Source organism: Herpailurus yagouaroundi, unplaced genomic scaffold (assembly GCF_014898765.1).
Source record: "Herpailurus yagouaroundi ecotype Mexico unplaced genomic scaffold, PumYag 160, whole genome shotgun sequence".
Classification (NCBI taxonomy): domain Eukaryota; kingdom Metazoa; phylum Chordata; class Mammalia; order Carnivora; family Felidae; genus Herpailurus; species Herpailurus yagouaroundi.
Genome location: NW_024412401.1, coordinates 35,752,880 through 35,778,032, shown reverse-complemented (window position 1 = coordinate 35,778,032; position 25,153 = coordinate 35,752,880). Strand labels below are relative to the sequence as shown.

Sequence of the window (25,153 nt, the reverse complement as noted above, 5' to 3'; positions counted from 1 at the left end):
ATGAATTGTTTTTAGAGTACCACCTCAATATAGGAAAAAAAATAGAAACTTCCTCTAGTTGGTAGGATTATGGCTTGTTTTTTTGCTTCTTACATTTTCCCACAATTTATAGTTTATATAATTCTATTATAGGGTGAAGAGAAAAAAATGGAAACCACAAAATAAGTTTGTCCAGTAATTAAAAAAATTTTTTTTCAATGTTTATTTATTTTTGAGACAGAGAGAGAGTGTGAGTAGGGAAGGGACAGAGAGAGGGAGACACAGAATCCAAAGCAGGCTCCAGGCTATGAGCTGTCAGCCCAGAGCCTGACGCAGGGCTCGAACCCACAAACTGCAAGATCATGACCTGAGCCGAAGTCGGACGCTTAACCAACTGAACCACCCAGGCACCCCTCTCCAGTAATTTTTAGAAATCCATTTTAAAAGGAAATCAAATGGATTTTATAATAACTTATAATTGTAATAACTTATAATTTTATAACAACAATTTTCCTTTGTTGTGTGTATTTCAAATACTCTGATATTTAAAAAAGATTCTTGGGGTGCCCAGCTGGCTCAGTTGGAAAAGCATGTGACTCTTGATCTCAGGGTTGTGAGTCTGAGCCCCACTTTGGGTGTAGAGATTAATACTTAAAATCTTAAAAAAAAAAATTATTTTCAGATTAGATTTCTGAAAGAACTATATGTCATGTGCTTTTATGTAAGCCTAGAACCAAACTCTGGAACTGAAAGAAAGGACCAGAAGGAAACAATATATTGTGTTCAGCTGGTAATGAGACCACAAGATATTTCCTGTGCACATCCATTCACTGCCAGAGTGCGGCTGTGAGTGATTCCAGGGGCCCAAGAATTTCTTCACTACTAAAACAGCTACTCTCATCTTGAGGATGCCAGTACTTAGCAGGTTAAAACAGACTTAATTACAGTTAACTCCACGGAGTCCATCCCAACTCTCAGAATAATCTCAAGTTTCTGGAAGATCAGGGATGCGACAATATTATCTATGACAACCATACTTACCTGTTCTAATGTAGCAGCAAAGCCCTGTCTGTCTGCTACATAGGGCAGCCCATGAACCAGGCCCACTTTCTCTGTCATTTGGTTAACCATGTCAGTAAGTGTGTCTGGAATTACTACAATAAAAAAAGACAAACAGGTGGTGAGGGAAAAAGAAAAAAACAATCCTTTTTAGTAAAATGCCCACCAATGTGAAATGTATTTTGTGAGCTGTTATAAAGTTCTTTTTTACATCTGGATCTAATAAAATCATTCTCAATCACTTTTCTAGGTAGAATACAAAATTTCAAAAAGGCATACTTTATGATAAGCTAATTTACTCTCTACACTTTCAGGCTACTATGTACCAGAGCCAGGATATACCTTGAAAATGGTACTCCCCCTATTTCAGAACCTCCAAACTAGAATGTGGACAATGTGTTCCTAATGGAAAAGTTACAGGAGCAGAGCTGAAAGGACCTCAGTTCTTATGCTGGTTTCCTGCACTCTCTAACTACAGAATATGAGCCTCCACTTTCTTGGAGGATACGAGATATCCTATGTCATAAAACTGCTAATGGGAATTGAATGAGATTATACTTGACCAAGAGATGAACATATATCATGAAAACAAATGTATGATAGAAAATAATTTAAGGTAGCAAACACGAAGAATGAACGTAGTCTCTCTGTCCATGAATTGACAAGACTCACAATGAGCCTGATTAATTAGGCATGTCACACTTCTATTAATTTTCACATCTGTGTTTCAAGCTAATAAAAAAAATTTAAATCACTGTCCCCTCTTCAAATAGCAAACACCTCCTACCTTTTTCCATGACTTTGTATTTTTATTTCCTTCAAAAATACAAAAGCTATGAACAAACCTATTGTATAAAAGTGTATTTGGGCCTTAAATACACATATTCTACAACAGTGGTTCCCAACTGCTGCCCTGCAGGGGACACTTAGCAACGTCTAGGGACATTTTTGGTTGTCACTACTGAGAAAGAGGTGCTACTGGCATCTAGTGTGGAGAGGCCAGGGATGCTTGCTAACCATCCCATAGGGCAGCCTCAACAACAATCACCCAACCCCAAATACTGAGCTTGAGAAACTTACGGTAATTAGAATATAAATGTTTAAAAATGCAAACACGCAAATTATGATTTCAGTATATTTTCCTCCTAAAACCAATTAAAAGCCATGTTTGCATTTCGGTAAAATACTCACTTATTAATTTCTGTCCCTTTGTGTGAGACAGTATTGGTGCCATAAACAGATTAAAGTAAAAGACAAGTTATTACATGAACTCAGGAAAACTTACAACTATGAAAAATCTTGTGTAAAGGATTGTATGGTAGACCGTGACTATTCTTTTTTTAATAGTTGGAATTTTCTCTTCAAAACAAAAACAATTCTACAGATGTAACATTCTAGAGTAGCATTAAAAAAAATTCCAAATAAGTATAACTTGACATTTTACCATGAAATAATGATGAAATGAATTACTTTATTAGGCAAACAAAAAGGATTGATGCATGTATTTTTAGAATGCTTTTGGCATTTTATCATCAAATGAATAGGTCTGTAAAACAAATAAAAAGCAGCTCACCTCTTATTCCACTATCACAGATCCATATCAGATCATACTTTGCAACTTCATATCCTGGCATTAAATTATTAATTTTAGGGTTAATGCCAACCTTTTTGCCACCTAAAAATTTAAAGATACAACTATGAAACATTCATCCAACGTTGAAAATATATTCTATTATACAGATACATGGTAGGGAGAAGTGAAAAGTACCTTCATACGTAATAACAGAAACAAACATACTTTAATGTGTTTTGCATTCCTTATTATTCATATTTAGAAAAAATTGTTCGTTCTCAAAAAGAGAATTAATTTGTCTTTGAAAATATATTAAGTTTCAGTTTGATTCTTAAATTATTGCATCAATAGTTAAGTATGAATCAATGTTTAATGGCGAATATCTCTCTACAAGTCTTTAGAATAAGCCTGCAGGCTTTTGAAAAATATTCTTTTTGTAATATAATAAAAGTAAATTCTATTGCTCACTCCCAACTACAGTGAATGAGATATAAGAAGGCCCACAGGTTGAAAATAGTAAAGAAACAAAAATAACAGATTCTCGTGTCTGAGAAAAACATAACTTGGGGTGGTTTTTTTTTTTTTTTTGGTTATTTTGTTAATCCCAGATATGGAAAAACAACGATGACCACCACCACCACCCTGTGTTTTTATAACTTAAGTTCTCTCGAAAGGCTAGAAACACCTTTCCCTACTCTAACAAACACTCAGAAAGCAAACATCCCAATAACATCAGTGGGTGGCTAACAGCTTAATCTATAGTTCAATGCAAGGATTACTGATACTTAATACTATTAAAGCAAAAGGGTTATGGTAGAATTTATTTGTTACCTACCAATAAACAATCTAGCATCAACATTTGGGTATTTTCCAAGAAGCTTCTTACATACATCAATGGCTGGATCATCGTGATCTTGTACACAAAGGAGTACTTCATACTAGTCAAAGAACACATTTTACGGAGATTAAACCTCTTTTACAAAAATAAGCACATTATTGGTATTTACTGATTGATAAAAAGCATTAGGAAAAAGAAGCCGTTGTACACACAGCATTTAAAAGTTAAGAGAGTACTCATAACGATGCAAATACTTATGACATCAAGTGTTGCTTTAATTGAGAGCAGCTTCTCCAGAACAGGGGTGATTTGCAAGCAGCAGAGATAATGAAGAGACTGGCAACCCCCACAGTTGGAAGTCTTGCCATTCCCAGACAGGCATGGCCTGAATTAAACTGGATCTCAAGCTTCTCTGTGGCCTTCATCATGAAACATCTCCCTGTTCTCTAGAAGCTCTGTCTCTGAAGTTACTATTTCATGAAGGTGCCATAAAGTATGTATCAAAACCCAGAATGATCAACGTAAAGAGTTTTTCCAAACTCTTCCCATGAAAAGGACAAAGTGCTATTAGATTTTTGCTGTATAATAATTTTTTGAAATAAAATAGAATTTGGTTGAAAGTCTATCATCCTGAGAAGCATGATTAGCCTTCTAACAATGAAAATATCCAGGGTTTTATTTTGCTCAGTGCTACGTTTACTCTTTGATAGGATGTTTACTCTTTGATAGGACATTAGGGAAGTCATTTCTTCACATTTGACTGGCTGTGTCGGTTACCCTGGGACATTTATTTAAAGAGAATACTGGGCCCCACTCTTACTTTTGAATTAGAATCTCTGGGGGCAGTTCGGACATGTAACTAGGTTTAAAAAATCTGGAGCTAAACCTTTAAATTACCATTTAATAAACTACTACATTTTTTTTAAAAAAAAAAGTGTTTGCTTTCACATACAAAGATGCTACTTTATTATTTTGTGGGATAAGTATTCTTAGTAGTAACTTTTTTTTTAAGTGCTGCTAAATTCATGCTGACTCAGTGACAAATATCCTACCAATTCTCTTTCTAAAATGGGATGGACATTTTTAAGCAAAGGAGGGAGGTTAGTTGTGTCCCCGAAAAAACAAAGCTATGTGTTTTAAAAAAAAAAAATACAAAGAGCTAAGGACATAGCTTTTTAAGTATCTAACATACAGGAACCAGCTCAGGTAAAGGGAAACTCAGCAAAAACTGGCAATATGGAAATTAAGGGCTGAGTATGAGAAGGGCCAGGACTAACTAAGGTCAATGAAGAAGGTAATAAGTTTTTTTTTTTCAAGTGGAAAAAAAAAAAAGTTTTCTCAATAGTTAAGTCGATTCTGGGAAAACAATGTATACTTTTCTCATACTTTGTACCTATTATTATTATACATTCTATCAACTAGCTGCCTTTAATGATGACTGACCAAAATTGCCACTCAGGAGGTATCGAAGCCAACTTTATAGCTACCTAGTCTTCAGGGACCAGATAAAAATCTGAGAATGGGAAGGACACCACTCCTGCCCACGCCCTTGAATTTTCCAAAGGGTTGACTCCTAAATCCTGTAAAGCATCAGTCCTCTTCCCAACCTGACTCTCAAAACAATGTTCCGCTGAACTAGCCAAAAGGCATCGACCTTAACAATGAAGATCAGAAAGATTAAGTGACTTTCCAAAGGGTAAAAGTTACAATTAGCTTCCCTCTTAGAGTGAGCTGCTCAGCCACCCTTGCTGTAAGAATGCCTAGTTTTTCCCAACACCTCAGTTTCTTTAATGCTTTTATAATTTATGCTGTTTTGCAGGTATGAGCAAATACAAGTGAAAGGAAATGTTCGTAAATGATACAATTCCAGGGGCGCCTGGGTGGCGCAGTCGGTTGAGCGTCCGACTTCAGCCAGGTCACGATCTTGCGGTCCGTGAGTTCGAGCCCCGCGTCGGGCTCTGGTCTGATGGCTCGGAGCCTGGAGCCTGTTTCCGATTCTGTGTCTCCCTCTCTCTCTGCCCCTCCCCCGTTCATGCTCTGTCTCTCTCTGTCCCAAAAATAAATAAACGTTGAAAAAAAAATTTTTTGAATGATACAATTCCATAAAATATAATAAAAAACGTTAGTCTTTGCTTTCTTCCCTAGCAAGAGAAAACTTTGCAAAATACAGCTCTAGAAAAGTATTCAAAGGAGACAGAGTTTACCTTTATTCAAATGTAAGATTTAAAGTTTCCATTTTTATTGATTATGCCTTTTAATTTCAAATGAAAACCAAACACCTCCTGATTAGCCAGAGTGCAAATAAAACTCAATTCATATTATCTAAAAAATGTTCAGACTTTATTTAAACACACGACTTATGCTTTCGCTTGTTTCTGATATTGAAAATTATACCAAATAGGAGGTAGCATTCCAACTATGTTCTAAGGTATTAAATGTTAACCAGGAATCTTGATTTTTCAGCTCTGATAACCACCTCTGTGTCTTCAGTTTAATCAAACATTTTATTTGCTAGGAATCTCTGTATTGGAATAATTAAATCACTCCAACTACACTGTAACCGGCAAAACACAGCATAGTAAGTTGGTTGAAAGCTTTCTTAGCTAATACAAAAAAAGTTTTTTTAGGGGTGCCTGGATGGCTCGGCAGGTTAAGCGTCTGACTTTGGCTCAGGTCATGATCTCACGGTTTGGGGGATTTGAATCCCATGTCGGGCCCTATGCTGACAGCTCGGAGCCTTGGAGCCTGCTTCCGATCCTGTGTCTCCCTCTCTCTCTCTGCCCCTCCCCCGTTCGTGCTCTCTCTCTCTCTCTCTCTCTCTCTCTCAAAAATAAACAAAAAATTTTTTTGTATATTTTTACACTATCTAAAGGATCAAATGTAAGTATATATGTTCAAAAATATAGCATTTATTAAAAATATTACACTTTAAAAATATTTCAAGAAAACGCTTACTTTATAAATCTGAAACAGCTATACAATACAGTGAATTCCAGTATAAATGGGCAGTATGAATCTAGAAATATACACCGGAGCAATTTATATATTTATTTTTAATAAACTTTTCATATCTCTTTATTTTATCTTATTTTATTTTATTGAGAGTGCGAACGGGGGAGAGGGGCAGACAGAGAAAGACAGAAATAGAGAATCCTAAGCACGTTCCACACTCAGCGCAAATCCCAACACAGGGCTCGATCCCACAACCCTAGGATCATGACCTGAGACGGACACTCAGTTGAAACAACCAGGCACACCTAAAACCCAGAGTAATTTAGATGAGAAGATTAGTCTCCAACAACTCCTTAGTAATTTCCTTTTCAAACAGTACAATGACTAAAAGGCTGAGAACAAGAGAGGTGTAGGAAATCCACAACCTGGGATCCAGCCCTTTGATATTCAAGAAGTGAATGTCTGAAATGGCAATAATCACGTATGCTACGTTCAGATGCATATATAGCATTAAATTTAGGTATATAAATGACATAAGAAAAAAGGGCTCACTGATTCAGCCCTGTAGACATTAGGAATATAAATTTTGAACTATAGCAAACAAGACAAAACATCTTCTTAAAATAGAAAACTTTTTTTTTTTAATTTTTTTTAACGTTTATTTTTGAGACAGAGAGAGACAGAGCATGACCCTCCAGAATCCGAAACAGGCTCCAGGCTCTGAGCTGTCAGCACAGAGCCCGATGCGGGGCTCGAACTCACAGACCGCGAGATCGTGACCTGAGCCGAAGTCGGCCGCCTAACCGACTGAGCCACCCAGGCACCCCAAAATAGAAAACTTTTTAATGATATTAATCAATTACATTGCATATCAAGTAGGAATATCTTGAATTGTCTATAAATAACTACATATCATTTTTAAAGAAAAATTTTATGAGGGTATTTGGATTACAGAATATAAATATTCTATGACAAGAAGAGAATTAGACCCCAAATGCCTAGAACAGTCTCTGGCATGGAACGATTAATAATACACTTATAAGTTAATGCATGTGTCTTTAGGGTAACTTCTGAGTAAAAGACAGATGCCAGGAAGGAAATGTTTCGTAAGAACACAGCTCTGAATTCAAAGACTGGACAAGTTGAGTTATATGCATCTCTATTTTCAAGAAACAGTTTGTTTATACTGTTTTCCAAATTTACTTGGTAAATTCCTAATCTTGCAGATTTGGAAGTTTCACTAACATATGTTGTGCTTGGTCTTTCGATAATGGATTCGATTTTCTGTCTTCTAATTCTTTGTTTAGAAGACTATCCAGTTAGAAAATAATTCTTCTTAAGGAGAGCTACACCACTGGTAAGGCCACTGGACTTGTAACATTTTAAACCAATTGTGTATTTGCAAAAGAAGCAAAAAACCCACCACAATGACCACAGCCTCACTCTGGTCAGAATTCTGATCATTTAACTAAAAAACTCTTCATATGGCAAGGATTTACTAAAGTAAAGCTATTTTGCTGAATCTTCCTGCTACAGCTAAATCTCTCCCTAAATGCCTTCTTTGCTGCCACCGAGTGCTCAATTTGCGGAAAATGAATTACATGGCTTTTCCATCCCCCCCCCCCCCCCCCCAAGAATAAATATCAAAATAAGTGAATTGATAAGACACGTAAAGCACAAAAATCTTTCAGGACAATTAACATAGTAACAGTCTCACCAAAATTTAAACCTAGAAATTTAGAACAAGTACCAGAACAAGAAATTTTCTTGCACGTGTCCAAAATTAAATTTCTGACCATGTTCTTTTTTTTTTCTAGAATCACCTATAATGTTCCAAATCAAATCAGGAGGAAAAGTTTAGGTCCAGGATGAAACCAGACATACTTCTCTAAAACAGTGTTCACACTCGACAAAAAGCAAATAGTAAAGTTTGCTGGGCCTGGCAGTCACACAAATGTTCGTTTCAGGACTACAGGCCTCCTTGGGCACACAAGCGACTTGTCTGTTCACACTCAGATTGGTGGGAGGTCAGTGGTTTCACTTTAGTTTCTTGTGGAACATGGGCCATTGCTCTTGGTCTTTTAAAAATCAAACGAAATTGGGGCGCCTGGTGGCTCAGTCAGTTAAGCATCCGACTTCAGCTTAGGTCATGATCTCATGGTCCGTGGGTTTGAGCCCCGCATTGGGCTCTGTACTGACAACTTGGAGCCTGGAATCTGCTCGGAGTTCTGGGTCTCCCTCGTTCTCTGCCCCTCCCCCACTCACACTCTGTCTCTCAAAAATAAATAAATATTTAAAACTTTAAAAAATAAAAAGCAAATGAAATGCCATGAGATCCAAATTTTCCTTTAGACTGCAGGTGCTTAACACTTTTCGTCCACTTTTACAAATTTTCGATTTACACAGCTAACAGTACTTTTATAATTAGTAAATAAAATTTTGAAAAAGTAATAAAAAACAATCTCTTACATTTGGAGTTCCTCATTTTATAGTAAGAATCAAAATAGTTTTCTCCTTGATGAATTTAAATACCTCAAAGGCATAATTTGTGAAAAAAGCAAAAACAAGAGCTCTTGAGATAATCCCACATTGTAATAAAAGAAAAATCATTCAGAAGAAATCAGTTATCGACTTACCCCAAATGTTCAGAATTAATGGATACATATGTTCCTGGATTATTTTTAGAAACTCTTTCTACAACTAAAGCCCACACTAACTTCCTCAACCAATTAAATTCTGTGACTATCATCTCACAAGGGCTGCCACACAGAAGTTCCATAACTTAGTTGAGAGTGGTTGAATGGGGAAAGGGTAGGATGAGGATTAAAAAATTGAAATGTGACATTAAGTTTCACAAGGATAAAGGTATGATTCTAAGCTGTTCTGAGATTTAGTAATAATCAATGAAGATATTCTTTCATTTATTAAAAAAATCTCTTGCACCTGGGTGGCTCAGTTGGTTAGGCGACAGACTCTGGGTCTCAGCTTGGGTCATAATCTCACAGTTCGTGGGTTCAAGCCCCACGTCAGGCTCTGCACTGCCAGTGCGGAGCCTGCCTGGGATTCTCTCTCTCTCTCTCTCTCTCTGTTCCTACCTTGCTTGTACTCTCTCTAAATAAACAAACTTAAAAAACATTAAAAAAAAAAATCTCTCTGCATGTATTTATACAATGTGAGGCTTGAAAACCTTCCATTTTTATTTTATTTTTACGTTTATTTTTGAGAGAGCGCAAAAGGGGGAGGGACAGAGAAAGGGGGACACAGAATTAGAAGTGGGCTCTGCGCTGACATCAGCAAGCCAGATGTGGGGCTCAAACTCACAAGATGTGAGATCATGACCTGAGCCGAAGTCAGATGCTCAACTGACTGAACCACCTAGGCATTCCTGAAAAAACCTTCCATATTCCTTATTGCAAAGCTTAGTTTACAATTAATTTTATTAAAGGCCACTTTTTGCACTTCTAGTTGGGAAAAAAATCAAGTACAGATCTTATTTTTTTTTTTTTAATTTTTTTTTTCAACGTTTATTTATTTTTGGGACAGAGAGAGACAGAGCATGAACGGGGGAGGGGCAGAGAGAGAGGGAGACACAGAATCGGAAACAGGCTCCAGGCTCTGAGCCATCAGCCCAGAGCCTGACGCGGGGCTCGAACTCATGGACCGCGAGATCGTGACCTGGGTGAAGTCGGACGCTTAACTGACTGCGCCACCCAGGCGCCCCAGATCTTATTTTTTTTTTTTTTAATTACATAGTCAATTTATGGGATAGATAATACATGCGTGATTCAGATCTCTAAAATTATTAAATACATATATAATACACAACACACACAAACTGTAAGAAAAACACATAATGGTTTTGCTTAAAATTAGATTCAAATACCTCAACTTCCAAACTTTAAAAGCAGTAATATAAAAACACTACAAAATAACTGAATTATACTCGTGTCTACATACTTAATAAGAGCTGCATTAAGGCTATCACGTCTGTGTCTTCTCTATTCTTTTCATTGATGCTACTGAGAAAAATAAGAGCAAAAAGAAAGAAAATAAGAGCATGAAAACCAGTTACTACGAGAAGTGTGGTGTGTATTTTATCTTCCTTCTCATTACTTGGGTTACACTGTCCTAAAGAAATAGGAAGGAGTCTCCAAGTGGCAAAAACTATAGAAACGCTGAGACAGTGAGGGTAAAAACTGAGGCAAGTGAATAGAGACCATGGAGGGAAAATTCAAATGGACTTAAAATCAAGCATGCAGACATGTAAAGAGACATCCAAAAGCAGTGTTTCAAACAGGCAATTTAAAAAGCTGAGATGAAGCTAAATACATAAATCGAGGAATAGTTAAGTTCTCGTAAGAAACTATAAGCAGAGGGGCACCTGGGCGGCTCAGTCGGTTAAGCATCTGACTCTTGATTTGGGCTTAGGCCTTAACCTCATGGTTTGTGGGATCGAGACCCGCACAGAGCTCCTCAAGGTCCACACTGACAGTGTGGAGCCTGCTTGGGATTCTCTCTCTCCCTCTCTCTTTGCCCTTCCCCCGCTCATACGCTCTCTCACTCTCAAAATAAATAAATGAACTTAAAAAAAAAAAGAAACTACAGGTGGAATATTAAAAGGAAGAGATAAAAAGAATACTCTCATCTCAACAAAACCAGGAGTTCTCCAATGAAGGATTAGGTTGAGTTCATAGATCTACAACTTGTATAGATAAATGATAGGAACAAAACAATTGGGCATTAAAACTCAGAAAGATACAGAAGTTAGAAATTAGGTATGAGGAAGACCCATGTTATCACTAACTGCAACCTATTCTTGGCTCAAAAGCCACATTTTACAGGGGGGTTATGTTTACTTCTAGCTATCCTGAATCCCATTTCAGACCATTAAACGCGGCTTTTTCTTTCTCACTGCCTCTTCTTCCTGTCATTCACGTACAACTCTCATGGAACAAGATTTTTATATTCACAATGCCAGGCACTTAACCATGTCCGAGTTCCAGGAGGTTTACTCACAGATTTCAAATTCAGATGGACAAGCGGTTACAAAAAGGAATCTGCACCCCTCCCTTCCTCAACCCCATTTCTGTCCTGTGACTGCTGCTACTAGAGCATAAGTTGTATGAGGCCGAGATGACCATGAATGTTTAATACCTTCACCTTTTACAGTATCAGAATGCCTCTTTAAGTGTTTACCATGAGGGAGAAGCGTGTGCACGCACACACACACCAAAAACCAAACAAACATGATCCCACCCATTTCTAATGAGTACATGACTGTACTTACTTTGGGATAATCCAATTCGAAGAATGTCTCCAAGTTGTTGATTAGGTTAGGATCTACTCCTTTCAAAGGTTTCAGAAGAGACACACCTGGGAGCTTGCTATATGGCTGTTTGTCCGTTGCCTTCTTGTTGAGGTGTAATCGGCTGAAAAGCAAATAATATATACGTTATTTCTGGAGAACATAATAGTGCTATATAAAGTATGCGTCAAGCTATCAAGAAACTACCAAGTTAAATTTTTTTTTAATTGACATCTTTTTAAAGGGTTATCTGAAAATGAAGGAAAGTAATCAGGTAAGCATCCAGTTTAGGAAAACCAGATCTAAGCAGAATGAATGTTCCAATGGAGGCTGGAGCTGAAGAGTGTTGTTTATTGCTGTACGTACAGTGCTTAGAGAACTATGCTTGGCAAAGAGTAGCCATTCAATAAAGACATGGTGAAGAAATGAATTATAGTGTTAGCCTACACATTAACTGCCCTTCCTCCCAAAGAGCCATCAAAAGAGACCAAAAACTATAAAAACTGTAGGGGGCGGGGGGAGGGAAATCCCTATCTTCCCCAGAAAAATAGAGAAGTGTAACCAGAAAAATCTGAGATATTTCTATAGTAAGCAGTCCACATAACACATGATTGAAAGAAGCACTAGGCTACCAGCAGGGCAAGCAAGAAAATGGGATAACTAGCAGCACTCCCAATATTCACAAGCTCAGAATGGCTGGGATGGAACAGAGGGAATTTGAAATCTCAATAATGAGAAAAATGTCTGGTAATGACACTGGAAGATACACCATTGCCACCAATTCACAGATAAGCTGGCCAAGGTTCTCAGTGCTGGCCCATCCCATGGCTCTTGAGGAGGGAAGCCATGCCAATTAAAGAGAGAATTTGCCCCAGTTAATGTTCACGGTGTCACAACAAAGAGAAGAGATGCCTTTCAGCAGAGTGATGATGTTTCTAAAGGAGGTCACCAAAGTCTTCCCTCCTCCTTCTCATAAGCACGTCTCTAAGCACTCAACAGTAATTACAGGTTAGAACAATCAGGGGGCCACGTGCAAGATATTTTAAGACACACGTTCTTCCACATTTTAACATCTCCGAAATCAATGGCATCTTATGATTGGTAGCAGTCAGATGGAAGTCCTAAATTAATAGCATGAAACCCAACCAATGAAACCTTCTAGAAGATCAAGAAAACACTAGCATCCTGGATTTGATGAAATACGCAATTAATCTAGGAATGACTTCTGGAAGTACATCACTACCATCATCCAGAACAGTTAGCCATGGGCTCACTCTCAGCTAATTAAAGACAGGGATGTGCCACAGTGAACATCTAATGTTTCAGATAAAGCCATAAAAGATTTTACAGAAAGAAAACAGGTTACCTACAATGGAAAAAAATTTAAACCAACAAAAGATTTCTTAAAGAACAAAGTGATACCAATTTCTGATCCACAGTCCCCAAATGCTGGATAATAATGGGGCACCATTTCCAGCAGTGCTGCTCAGTATGGTCAGTGAATAAAGTGGCTTTTTACTGGTCTGTGATGAGAAAAAATTGAGAGAAGCATTTAGAAATGTTTATAGCACTTTGACCTTTCCATGCCATCCAAGCACATGATCAGTATGTATGTATGTATGTATATGTATGTATGTATGTATGTAGTTAGTAGCCTCCCAAAACAGGGCTTGAACTGACAACCCTGAGATCAGGGCCTGAGCAGCGATCAAGAGTCAGTCAACTGACTGAGCTACCCAGGCGCCCCCAGTATTTATTTTTATTATAGTTTACCAGAGTATTAGTCCATGCCAGACTGGAAAAATTTTAAAGAGCTGATCCTTTGCCATAGATAGTTTGGAAAATATTCATCTACCAAGTTCATTGAGAGGTTGGACAGAGGTAAAACCATAATCTAAAATTTATATAACCACAAAAATGACCACTATTCCATATCTAACAAAATGGCAGATTAGATGTCTGAGGAAACCCAGCCAATAGAGAACATATAGACTGCTGGAGACAAAAAAAAAACTTATATATTTAATTGACTGAACCAGTTGTATCCACATGGTTCAAATCACTGAAGATATTAAAATATTCACGTAAAGAAGTCTCCCTGTCGCCCCTGTCCCCCATCTGCCACGTTCTTACCACCACATTCTCAGCAATATTAGTTTCTTGTTCATCTTTCCAGACTTTTAAAAAATGCATATACAAGCCAACACACATGCACACAGGCGCGCGCGCACACACACACACACACATTCTTACAGAATGGTTATAATATTTGATACTACTGCACTCAAAGCATGTTTTTAAACACATGACTGAACTGTTAAGAAAATAAGGGAAACCTCTCAGGTCAGAAATGAGGAGAAATCTCTGAGTGAGTGAGTGTTGGATGCTTTTGCCCCAGGGCCACCTGTTAGTCCCAGGTGATGTAGAGATGGAGACAAGCCTGAGGTAAGAATGATGGGAACTCTGTTCTGACAACCTTGTATAATATGGAATCCCTGAAAGGCAAAGTAGAAAAATGCTGGCCCACAGAGGGAAGATGGGGATGTTGCCTTCTTGGATCCACCCCTCAAAGAAGGAAAGTCTTCCAGGAGAACACCTGACCACACAGGTTTGGAACCCGTAACGCAAACTACCTGTGTTGCTGAACAAAACCCAAGAGAAAGATTGAGAGAGACCATCATATATATAAAGACAACATGCAGGGGCGCCTGGGTGGCGCAGTCGGTTAAGCGTCCGACTTCAGCCAGGTCACGATCTCGCGGTCCGTGAGTTCGAGCCCCGCGTCAGGCTCTGGGCTGATGGCTCGGAGCCTGGAGCCTGTTTCCGATTCTGTGTCTTCCTCTCTCTCTGCCCCTCCCCCGTTCATGCTGTCTCTCTCTGTCCCAAAAATAAATAAACGTTGAAAAAAAAATTAAAAAAAAAAAGACAATATGCAATGTCTAGAAATAAAAATTATGATTGTTGGCATAAAAACTCAATAGATAGGTAAAACAGAAGACTGCATATACAGTTTAAGAGAGGACTGGACAAACGGAACCTAGATTTGAGGAAATTATCCAGAATGTGGCACAGAGAGAATGAGAAGCAAAAACACTGAAATCATGAAACAGTTTGAGACACGGAGGATAAAATAACGCGGACTAAAATCCCAGAAATTTTTTATTCTCTTCCCACTGCAAGATCATTCAAGTGCTATTAAGCTTATCAAAACACGCACAAGGTCATGACCAATTCAGAGAAACCCAGCCCACTATCTCATTGCATTTAGAAAGTCTTTAGATTAAGAACAAGGATAACTTAAACAGTGGTAAACAGTCTAGTACTGATCCTATTCCCCCCACCCATTCTCCTTCATTAAGATATTTTGGTTTAAACACTAACATAGATATACCTCCTATCCTTTGAAGAGCTTTTCATATCAAGAATGCAGTATTTTATCAGACTCATTCTGACTCACCAAACAACAATGAAGTCCTCTCCAGGCTTATGATGAAGACAACTGGTAAATACTAGATCTGAAATTTCTACTCAAAAATAACTCGAACTCCCAACTATATCACAGGACCTTTAAAAAAAGGTCTTTTGTGTTTTCCCCCACATCCATCTCTCCTCCCTCCATCCCCCAATATTTTCTTTCCATATCCCACTGAGTCCTCTTGTGGAGCATACCCTAGGATACAAGAATCCTACTCTGGAGAATACAGTTTCAATTTATGTAACACAACTGACAAAGCCCCTTGTTACAAATTGCTTGAAATGTTTAGCAAAAACAATAAAAGAATATCCATGAAGTCACACACAAAATCACACAGCACTATGATGAGCACACAGTGGTGCTCTACAACTACTTAGCGTCCCCTTACCAAATAATCCCTTTTTTAAATTTAATTTTATTTTTTTATTAAAAAAATTTTTTTTAACGTTTATTTATTTTTAGACAGAGAGAGACAGAGAATGAACAGGGGAGGGTCAGAGAGAGGGAGACACAGAATCTGAAACAGGCTCCAGGCTCTGAGCTGTCAGCACAGAGCCCGACGCGGGGCTCGAACTCACAGACCGCGAGATCATGACCTGAGCTGAAGTTGGCCGCCCAACCGACTGAGCCACCCAGGCGCCCCTAATCCCTTTTTAAACAATCATTTTTGAACCCCAAATGTATACTATGCATTATCCTGTGTGCTGGAGATACAGTGATGGACAGGCAAATTCCCTACTGTCAAGGAACTGCAGTCTAATGGGGGAATTGCACATATATGGAAGTTCTTCTTCATATAAAACTCTTACGGTCAACCAAGCTATGTCCTAAAGCAAGAAATCTATTAACTTTGCCTGCCACACAGAGAAATGATGCTGGCGGGTGCCTTGGCCTTGGCCAGTGTATTGTAAACCAATCTGTAGCTTTCAAAACATGATCAACAGCCAATTTGCCTGGAGTCTCAAAAGTGGCCCAAGTGGTAGAGTCTTCCAAGTGGGGTGGCTCTGACAGGGTCTACAAGGTTTCCTGGTTTCAAACCAGTTTTTACTTTGGTATCTCGGGGCAGGGTTTCTGTATCACTTAGAATTGAACTTGAGCCTACTGCATCCACACATTGCACAGGATCGATCACGGGTATGCATTTCCACCTGTGGCCTGGAGCAGGTGACCTGCCTTCTGTCAGGATCCTTTGCACAGTTCTTTCTCACTTTCAGGTTCTACACTGGGAATCCAGTTCTACCTTCCCATCACGCATTTTGTTTGCGACCTTGTCCTTCTTTTAGAGGGTGGAGGAGAGTACTTTTTATTGATGCATGACACACATACAGTGAAGTCACATATAAATAAGTATACAGCTCAATGAATTTTCTCAGAGCGAAACACCCATGTAACCAGTACCCAGATCAGGAAACAGGATTACCAGAACCCCAGAAGGCTTTGCATGTCCCCATCTACTAACTACCTTCGCCCTCAAGGGTAACCACTGTCCTCACTTCCAACACCATAGGCTAATTTTGCCAGTATTAAAATGTTATCTAAATGGAATCCCATAGGATGTACTCATTTGTGTCTGGCCTCTTTGACTTCATATGTTTGTGAGATTCATCCTTGTTGTTACATTTAGTTATAGTTCATGCATTTTCATTACAGCATGTATTCCTTATATTAACATACCACACTTTATTTAGCTACTTTCCGTTGATGGGCATTTGGGTTATTTCCAATTTGGGGCTACTACAGCCTTGTCTCTGTCCTTACAAAAGTATCAAAAAACTTGACCTAAACCCCACCCCACCCCCTACACTTAAACTTTTGGGCAAGATGAAGAAACAGGGACCCAATTTGCTTGCCCACCTGAAACAACTTTTTAAAAATCAGACAAAATCAGAGTGCCTGGGTGGCTCAGTCGGTTAAGCCTCCGACTCTTAATTTTGGCTCAGTTCAAGATCTCACAGTCATGAGATAAGTCCTATGTTGGGCTCTGCACTGAACATGGAGCCTGCTTGGAATTCGCTCCCTCCTTCCCTTCCCTCCGTCTCTCTCTCTGTCCCTCCCCTACTTTTTCTCTCAAAATAAATAAATAAGCATAAAAAAATCAGAGAAAATATAGGAAACCATGGTTTTTAACATACTAGACATCAGGTAAAGAAGCTTAGGGGCGCCTGGGTGGCGCAGTCGGTTAGGCGTCCGACTTCAACCAGGTCACGATCTCGCGGTCCGTGAGTTCGAGCCCCGCGTCAGGCTCTGGGCTGATGGCTCAGAGCCTGGAGCCTGTTTCTGATTCTGTGTCTCCCTCTCTCTCTGCCCCTCCCCCGTTCATGCTCTGTCTCTCTCTGTCCCAAAAATAAATAAACGTTGAAAAAAAAAAATTAAAAAAAAAAAAAAAAAAAAAAAGAAGCTTAGTGACTCCTGCAACACGGAAAACAAAGAAGTTAAGCCCTCCAACTGCTCCAGTTACTGCTTTGATACAATTTCCAGACCAGGAGACCAGCGTTTCTCAATATTTGTATACATAATGCCCACAGGTGAGAATCACAACTTAATGGACTGGTTGCAGAGCCTAAGAATCTGTATTTTTAAAATTTTTTTTTCAACGTTTATTTATTTTGGGGACAGAGAGAGACAGAGCATGAATGGGGGAGGGGCAGAGAGAGAGGGAGACACAGAATCGGAAACAGGCTCCAGGCTCCGAGCCATCAGCCCAGAGCCTGACGCGGGGCTCGAACTCACAGACCGCGAGATCGTGACCTGGCTGAAGTCGGACGCTTAACCGACTGCGCCACCCAGGCGCCCCAGAATCTGTATTTTTATAAGCATCCAAATGATTCTGATGCAGGCCAGCAGTGAACCACACTGCTGTAGACTATAAATTCTCCAGGCTCCGGCAAAATAAGGATAAACAACAGTATGTTCTCAAGTTTAAAAAACATTGACTAGATAAGAATAAAGAAATATATATACAGAGCTCAGAAGGTCAGGTTAGTCTAGAGATAGAAATATGGAGCCATCCAGAGTTTGTTGACTACATAGGCTCTCTCGGGTAAAGCATGCCATTAGCAGGTGGCCACAAATCAATGTAACTGACATAGAGCCAATAATACATGCAGGAGACCAGGAGGGAGTAAGCCAAGACGCAGAAAGGCAGGAAGAAAGGATTTATTAAAGACGGCTTTATTTGGCTGTTTTCTTTCTGAAAGGGTTCAAGGAAGAGCAACATTGAATGCAGCTGAGAGGTGAAGGCAAGAACTGAAATGTCCACCTCACTGTGTGGATCTGCTGCCTCTGGAGCACTGTGCATGGGGAGGGGGGAGCATGGAATGAAAAGGAAGCAAAGGAATGAAGCAAAGGAATGGATGCAAAGGAATGAAAAGTGCAATGTGGTAACGGAATAAACACTAATTTCTCATGAAACCTGACAGTGAGTAAAAGGGCAAGAGTAACTAGATGGAAAAAGGTTTTTCAGTTTAATTTGGGGGAAAATATTTTTAAATACTTGAGTATACAGAGTAAGGGGAAGAGCTAGTCAAAGGTAAAGAGAGAGAAAATGGCATAGCACGACAGGCTCCACAGTGTGGAGCAGGAGTGAAGAAAAGCTGACAAGACGGAAGGCAGGATAGTGAAGATTTAGAAGAGATTCCGCCAGTAATGGGTGACCTAGGCTAAATAAAGAAACAAGGCAGTGCCAGAGAGCACTGAAGGCTTAGCTGAGATCTGAGACCATGAATGTGTAGTAGTACTAACCCACATGGCTGTGAGATTACCCTCTGCAGGATTTTGAAAGTTGAGAAGCTATAAATTATGAGATGGGTTCAGGATAACAAGGCAGACTGATAGGAGGGAAGGCAAGGGGCAAGATGATGAAGTGATGAACTTGAGTTCTGGCTACATGGAGGATTCAATGAAACCAAGAGATAACAGGTGAGGGCCACAACTGTGGATCAACAGCCTAGGGCACCTGTTCTCAACCTTAACTGCACATGAAAATCACCTGGGGAGTTAAAAAAAATCCTGATGCCCAGACCAGTTAGATCAGAATGTCTAGGGCTGAGACCTAGGCAAGCACTACTTAAAAAAAAAAAAAAAAAAAAAAAAAAAGTTTATTTATTTATTTTTGAGAGAGAGAGAGAGAGAGAGAAGGAGCCCCAAGCTGGCTCTACACTGTCAGCACAGAGCCCAAGGCAGGGCTTGATCCCATGAGCCGTGAGATCATGACCTGAACCGAAATTTAGAGTGAGAGGCTTAACTGACTGTAATTTTTTTTTTTTTTTTTTTTTTTTTTAGGCCTCCCCTGGTGACTCCCAAGTGCAGTCAAAGCTGAGAACTATGGACCTAGGAAGACTAGATTTCCTGTAAGGAGAGAAGAAAGCTCAGGAAAATCAGGAAGATCAGCAGCTAGTTACAGGATGGGCTGAAAACAAGTAGCCCACGAAGTAGCTCAAACAGTGTGAGAATGGGGAAGAGCTGCAGGAAAGCAGTAGGGGCTCTCTCCACACGAGTCTCAATGTTGCCAGTTATCAGAAGCAAGATTCACAGCAACTGAAGAAATTCCCATACTAACACTCTATCCTTGCAGATTACTTCCGGGGTTATTTTTAGGTTATCCACAGCCGTACAGACAGCATACTGGTTTAAGAGCCTGGGGTGGAGGAGGTTCTCCTGGATTTCTATACCAGCTTCACAGATAATTAGCTGAGTAATCCTTGGGTAAATCACTTCTTTATCTCAAATTTTTTTAAAGTGTGTATAATTAATTAGTACGTACCTCAAAGTAGTTGTAAGAAACAGAGGCAATTAAGCCACAAGTAAACATTCAATGATAGCTAATATTGATCATTTTTTAAAGCTGCTAATTTTAAGGACGTTTTCCACCAAATGTAACTTCTCTGAATTACCATAGTTCTAGTAGGAGATTTAGAGATGACAAACATTGATGAGGCTTATACACCAGAATGGAAGAACTGGAAATTCACATATTTAAAGATTCTTTGATAGGTACTTAAATATTAAGCTATTACGTTGGGTTTAAAAATTTTTTTTTATTTTTTAAAGGCTTTTATTTTTAACTAGTCTCTACACCAATGTGGGGCTCGAACTCACAACCCCAAGAGCAAAGATTCGCACACTCCACCGACCGAGAGTGCCAGCCAGGCACCCCTATAAGGCGCTTTTTTAAAACATAAAACAGGGGCGCCTGGGTGGCGCAGTCGGTTAAGCGTCCGACTTCAGCCAGGTCCCGATCTCGCGGTCCGTGAGTTCGAGCCCCGCGTCGGGCTCTGGGCTGATGGCTCAGAGCCTGGAGCCTGCTTCCGATTCTGTGTCTCCCTCTCTCTCTGCCCCTCCCCCGTTCATGCTCTGCCTCTCTCTCTGTCTCAGAAATAAATAAATGTTAAAAAACAATTTTTTTTTAAAACATAAAACAACTCTGGTGTATTAAGAAAGATTAAAGGGGGAAAAAGGGATCATCAGAATTCCCAAATCACAGTTAAAAGAGACAGTCAAAACATGGCATAAAACACATTTAATACAAAGTTTAAATGATATGCAGTTCTTAGGCTAAAATTATATCCCAAGTTAAAATTACACCCAATATTTAGGAACAAATCTGAAGTTCTGCGGAGATCATCCAAAAGTGTAAAGGCAATGCAACTAAGGAACATTAACAGCAATTATCCCCTGAAGTGGCCTGATCTCTTCCTTTAAACCATTAGATGGGTTCTCAGTGGGTCAGCGGAGCTGCATCAGTCCTGGCTTCTCTGAATTCCTCTACCCTCAGAGCCTGACTCAAAATGTGGGATTCTGCTGCCACAGAACCCTTCACTTGGCTCTCTCTGCTAGAGGGAGAGCTGGCCACGCTCAGAGTGGAGCGGGGAAGGCCAGACACCATGAGCAAAGGAACCCCCAGTGACTATGTAATCCAAGCACACTGCCTCCTAGAATGGAGACATTTTGAGGGAGTCCAGAAGAGACTGTTCTGTAGACTATTAAATCACCACGCCTGGCGCAGTCCCCAGAGCAAACACTGCAAGGCAGCCTTCTAAGCACTCCAGTCCAGGCCAGAGGGAGGCCCCTCCACACAGCCCTGAACACCTGGAAAGCCCTCAATCAGTGGCAGCGTGTCCCAGGCATCGGGCTCCAGCAGAGCCATAATTTGGGATTTTAATAATAATCTTAGTTCTTTATGGAAACAGAACCACCCCTCCTAATATATATGCCCATCTGAGTTTCAGAAATTTGATTTTATTACATTTTCAGGAACACACTGGGTTACAAAAGGAAATGGACCTCCTCTATGTCCGGTCAATGGTTTTGACTGGTTTCATGTTTAAAAGAATAAAATCATCCTGGAACGTGACTGAGCCATTTTGGAGAGACAGAAAGCACGGGAAAACTTCAATGTGTCATTTTCCCGAGGAATTATTTCTAAATTAAATGTTCAGTCAGGAGCTGGAGTCACCCTCTGTCACAAAACTCGCATTCATGTAATTAAGGCACGTCACTCTCAAGGGCAGGGAGGAGGAGGTGCTCATGGCCAGCTGCTGCAGGGCTGTACCTGCCAGCAGCGGGACAAGGGACAGAACACAGGGGACAGGAGTATGGGTACATGGGCTGGGCTGCTTCCTCAGAGTAAGTCAAGTCCAAAAAGTCGTGAGGGGTGAATCACAGTCAAAAGAGAGAGGCCTTCAGGTCCTGCCCTCCACTGTGAGCTAGAAGGACATCTAGTCACAGAACACTTCAAAGATCTCCAAGTGACTGTAAGAAATATTCAGGGTTTCTGGTGGACTTTATAGCAGCTTTACCTCGATGAATCCTAACTGCCGCTCTGCAGAAGGGTTTTCAACCTCTAAGCTGATGGGATGGCCTTATTTTATCTTGGATGATTTGTGTTTCCTAACAGCTCATCTCTAAAACTGTTACTCTTTTTTGCCATTTTGGCTTATCATTTGAGCCTTCTAATCTTTTTTTTTTTTTTAATTTTTTTTTTTTTTTAACGTTTATTTATTTTTGAGACAGAAAGAGACAGAGCATGAACGGGGGAGGGTCAGATAGAGGGAGACACAGAACCTGAAACAGGCTCCAGGCTCTGAGCTGGCAGCACAGAGCCCGACGCGGGGCTCAAACTCACAGACCGTGAGATCATGACCTGAGCCGAAGTCGGCCGCTTAACCGACTGAGCCACCCAGGCGCCCCAAGCCTTCTAATCTTTTAATTCCCCTCCCTGCTTTCCCTTTCTCATAAATTTTTTTTATTTAATAGTGCATACCACTTTAAAAAATGTTTGTTTATTTGGGGCAGGGGGAGAAGGAGAATCCCAAGCAGGCTCCACACTGTCGGCACAGAACCCAAGGCGGGGCTCAATCTCACAAACTGCGAATTGCAAGATCATGACCTGAGCCGAGATCAAGAGTTGAGCCACCCAGGCGCCCCTAGTGTGTACCACTTTAAATGGCTTATTTTACAGTTTCATATTCTGATTGCATTTTGAGCAGGAGGGAAGCCTGGTATGAAGGGACACTCCCTGGAGAGAGGGCAGGCTCTGCTCTTCCCCTTCAGTCGGCTGGTAGCAGCCTCTGCAGCAACCTTAATGCAGAGAACTACACCTCCCAGAAGTGAAGCAAGAATCTCACACAAGGCTTCAAAGGGAGTAAGGATTCCTCGAGGGCAAAGTTCACCTTGCTTAACAGCCCCCCACCCCCACCCCAACAGCGCTTTTTTTTTTTTTTATGTTTTTATTTATTTTTGAGACAGAGACAGAGCATGAGCAGGGGAGGGGCAGAGAGATGGGGAGACACAGAATCCGAAGCGTGCTCCAGGCTCTGAGCTGTCAGCACAGAGCCGTCACGGTGCTCGAACTCACGAGCTGTGAGATCATGACCTGAGCCGAAGTCGGACGCTCAACCGACTGAGCCACCCAGGTGCCCCCAACAGCGCTTTTTTTAATAGTTCTGCTGGGTGGCTCAGTTGAACCGATTTATCTGACTCTCGGAATTCATCTCCTCTGTTCCATGCCACCAAGCCTGTTAATATTTCATGTAAAATTAGGCTGACTGCTATATCAGCAGGTCCCCTACTTCACATAGTCCATGCCTGCAATTTCCAATGATTAAAGGCTTCTGTTGTTGTTACTTCTGCCTGTGCCCTGGAAGGCTGTTACTGTGTGTTTATGATCACTAGGTGTCATGACTAATGTTACTTCTAGATACCACTTAACTTTTAAAAAATTGCACTGCATCAAAATGGGCTTCTTCAGCAACACAAAGCACACCTTCTGGTGCAACCTGAACTCTGCAGACAGAAGATTCCCCAGAGGACACAAAATAACCAATAGTGAGTTAGATTTATGGGAAAACACAAACTATTTCCACTGGACAGTAGACTTTAATTACATATTAGAGAATACGAAAAATTCCATTACCATTGAAAACAAGTAAGATCTTTATTAATTTTACCATTCCCTCCCCCCAAAAAACCCCAACTCACTAATCCTTTGGTGACAAGTTAGCCCTAGTGTATGGGAGATGGACAGGGCATGGTATTTTGCTAATAACAACTAAGTAAGACAGGCACCCAAGAGACTATGAGCCCAGCACACAGTGCTCAAAAATACAGGAGACCCTCAAATATGGCATCCACTCAAGCTGTTTTCAAATCAAAACTGTCTCAATGGTCTTCCAGAAAATTCCCTAAAGCAGAATGTGATGTTTAAATTAAACTGTTCTGTTTATAAAATAAAATTCTGTGGATGGAGGAAAAGTGGGGGACACTTAATGATCTGCATGTCAACCAACTCAGGAAAGCACTGGGTTCGGCATCCCCTGAAGGCCAGATCTAAGGGTAAAGATTATTTATGACAAGACAGGCATTCCCATAGGAAAACCTTGGGGAGGAGACTCAGATCTGTAAGTAAACATGTTATTAATAGAGTCTTGTTTCTATTTTAATGTGCAATTAATTAGAAATAGGGAAATAAAGATTCCGTTCGGTCCAATACATTTCATCAGAGTCCATGGCCACTGAAAGCATCCCCAAATCTGACCATCTACCTCAGATCACAATGGCCAAATGATACTGAACTAATGAATGTAAATCCACCATCACCACTGGAAAAAATTCAAAGATCATTCATTCAACCAGCAATAATTGAGTGCCTAGTACACACTGGAGACGGAACAGTAAATAAGACACTATCCCTACCCTCAAAAGCTTACAATCTAATTGGGAAAAGAGACAACTGAACACACATTTACAATTCAGATGGGTAAAAGCTAGGTACTAAAGAAGGATAGAAGGGGGGCGCGTAACCCAGTAAAAAGCTAAAGTCTAAATAGACTTGAATAAGTAGAAGTTAGTTAAACAAAAAAGGAGGGGAAAAAAGGGGGCATAAGGAAGGAGAATTCTAAAGAAAACACATTGCATAATCAGGGGAATGTCAGTAATTCAATGTTGCTGAAGAAACAAGTACAGGGCTCAGCTCCTAAAGAACTATGCATGTCTTGTTAAAGAGCCTGAATTTTAACGTGAAGGCAATAGGGAATCATAGTAAAATTTTAAGCACATGATCTAAGATTAGTGCTCCAGGAGGATAAGGCAACAGTAAGAAAAGTAAAGTAAAAAGGGAGCAAGGCTGTTGGACGCGATACCAGTGAATAGAGATAGTTACAGTAATCTAGAATAGAGATAAGGGGTACTGCACTAATCATGTAGGAAGAGGGAGGGTTGATGAATCAACAGAACCATCACTGAATATTAACACTGAATTACAATGGTCATTTTGCTTTTTAAAGCTATCACACTATAGTCCAATTTGGTATCTTCCCAGGCTCAGGTTAAAGGGGCACCCAAAGTGGTCCTGGCAGCAATGACCCTACCTGATCAACATGTGGCCAAAGTCCAAGTGTATCTCAGAACTGAACCCAAACAAGAAGCTCTCAATTCACATTTCACTAAGGCTCAGAACGCCAACGTATTAATGAA

The 25,153-nt window shown here is 40.1% G+C and overlaps 1 protein-coding gene across 1 annotated transcript in view; it reads right to left on the bottom strand.

Moving 5' to 3' along the window:
- UGCG (UDP-glucose ceramide glucosyltransferase) overlaps positions 1 to 25,153 on the bottom strand; it is a 39,211-nt gene that overhangs the window by 6,785 nt on the left and 7,273 nt on the right. The window contains exons 2-5 of the mRNA XM_040481960.1: positions 11,689 to 11,830; positions 3,447 to 3,549; positions 2,612 to 2,713; positions 1,021 to 1,133 (exon numbers count right to left, since the gene is read on the bottom strand). Of these exons, the coding sequence (XP_040337894.1) occupies positions 1,021 to 1,133; positions 2,612 to 2,713; positions 3,447 to 3,549; positions 11,689 to 11,830 (460 nt within the window). The remainder of the gene's footprint in view (positions 1 to 1,020; positions 1,134 to 2,611; positions 2,714 to 3,446; positions 3,550 to 11,688; positions 11,831 to 25,153) is intronic.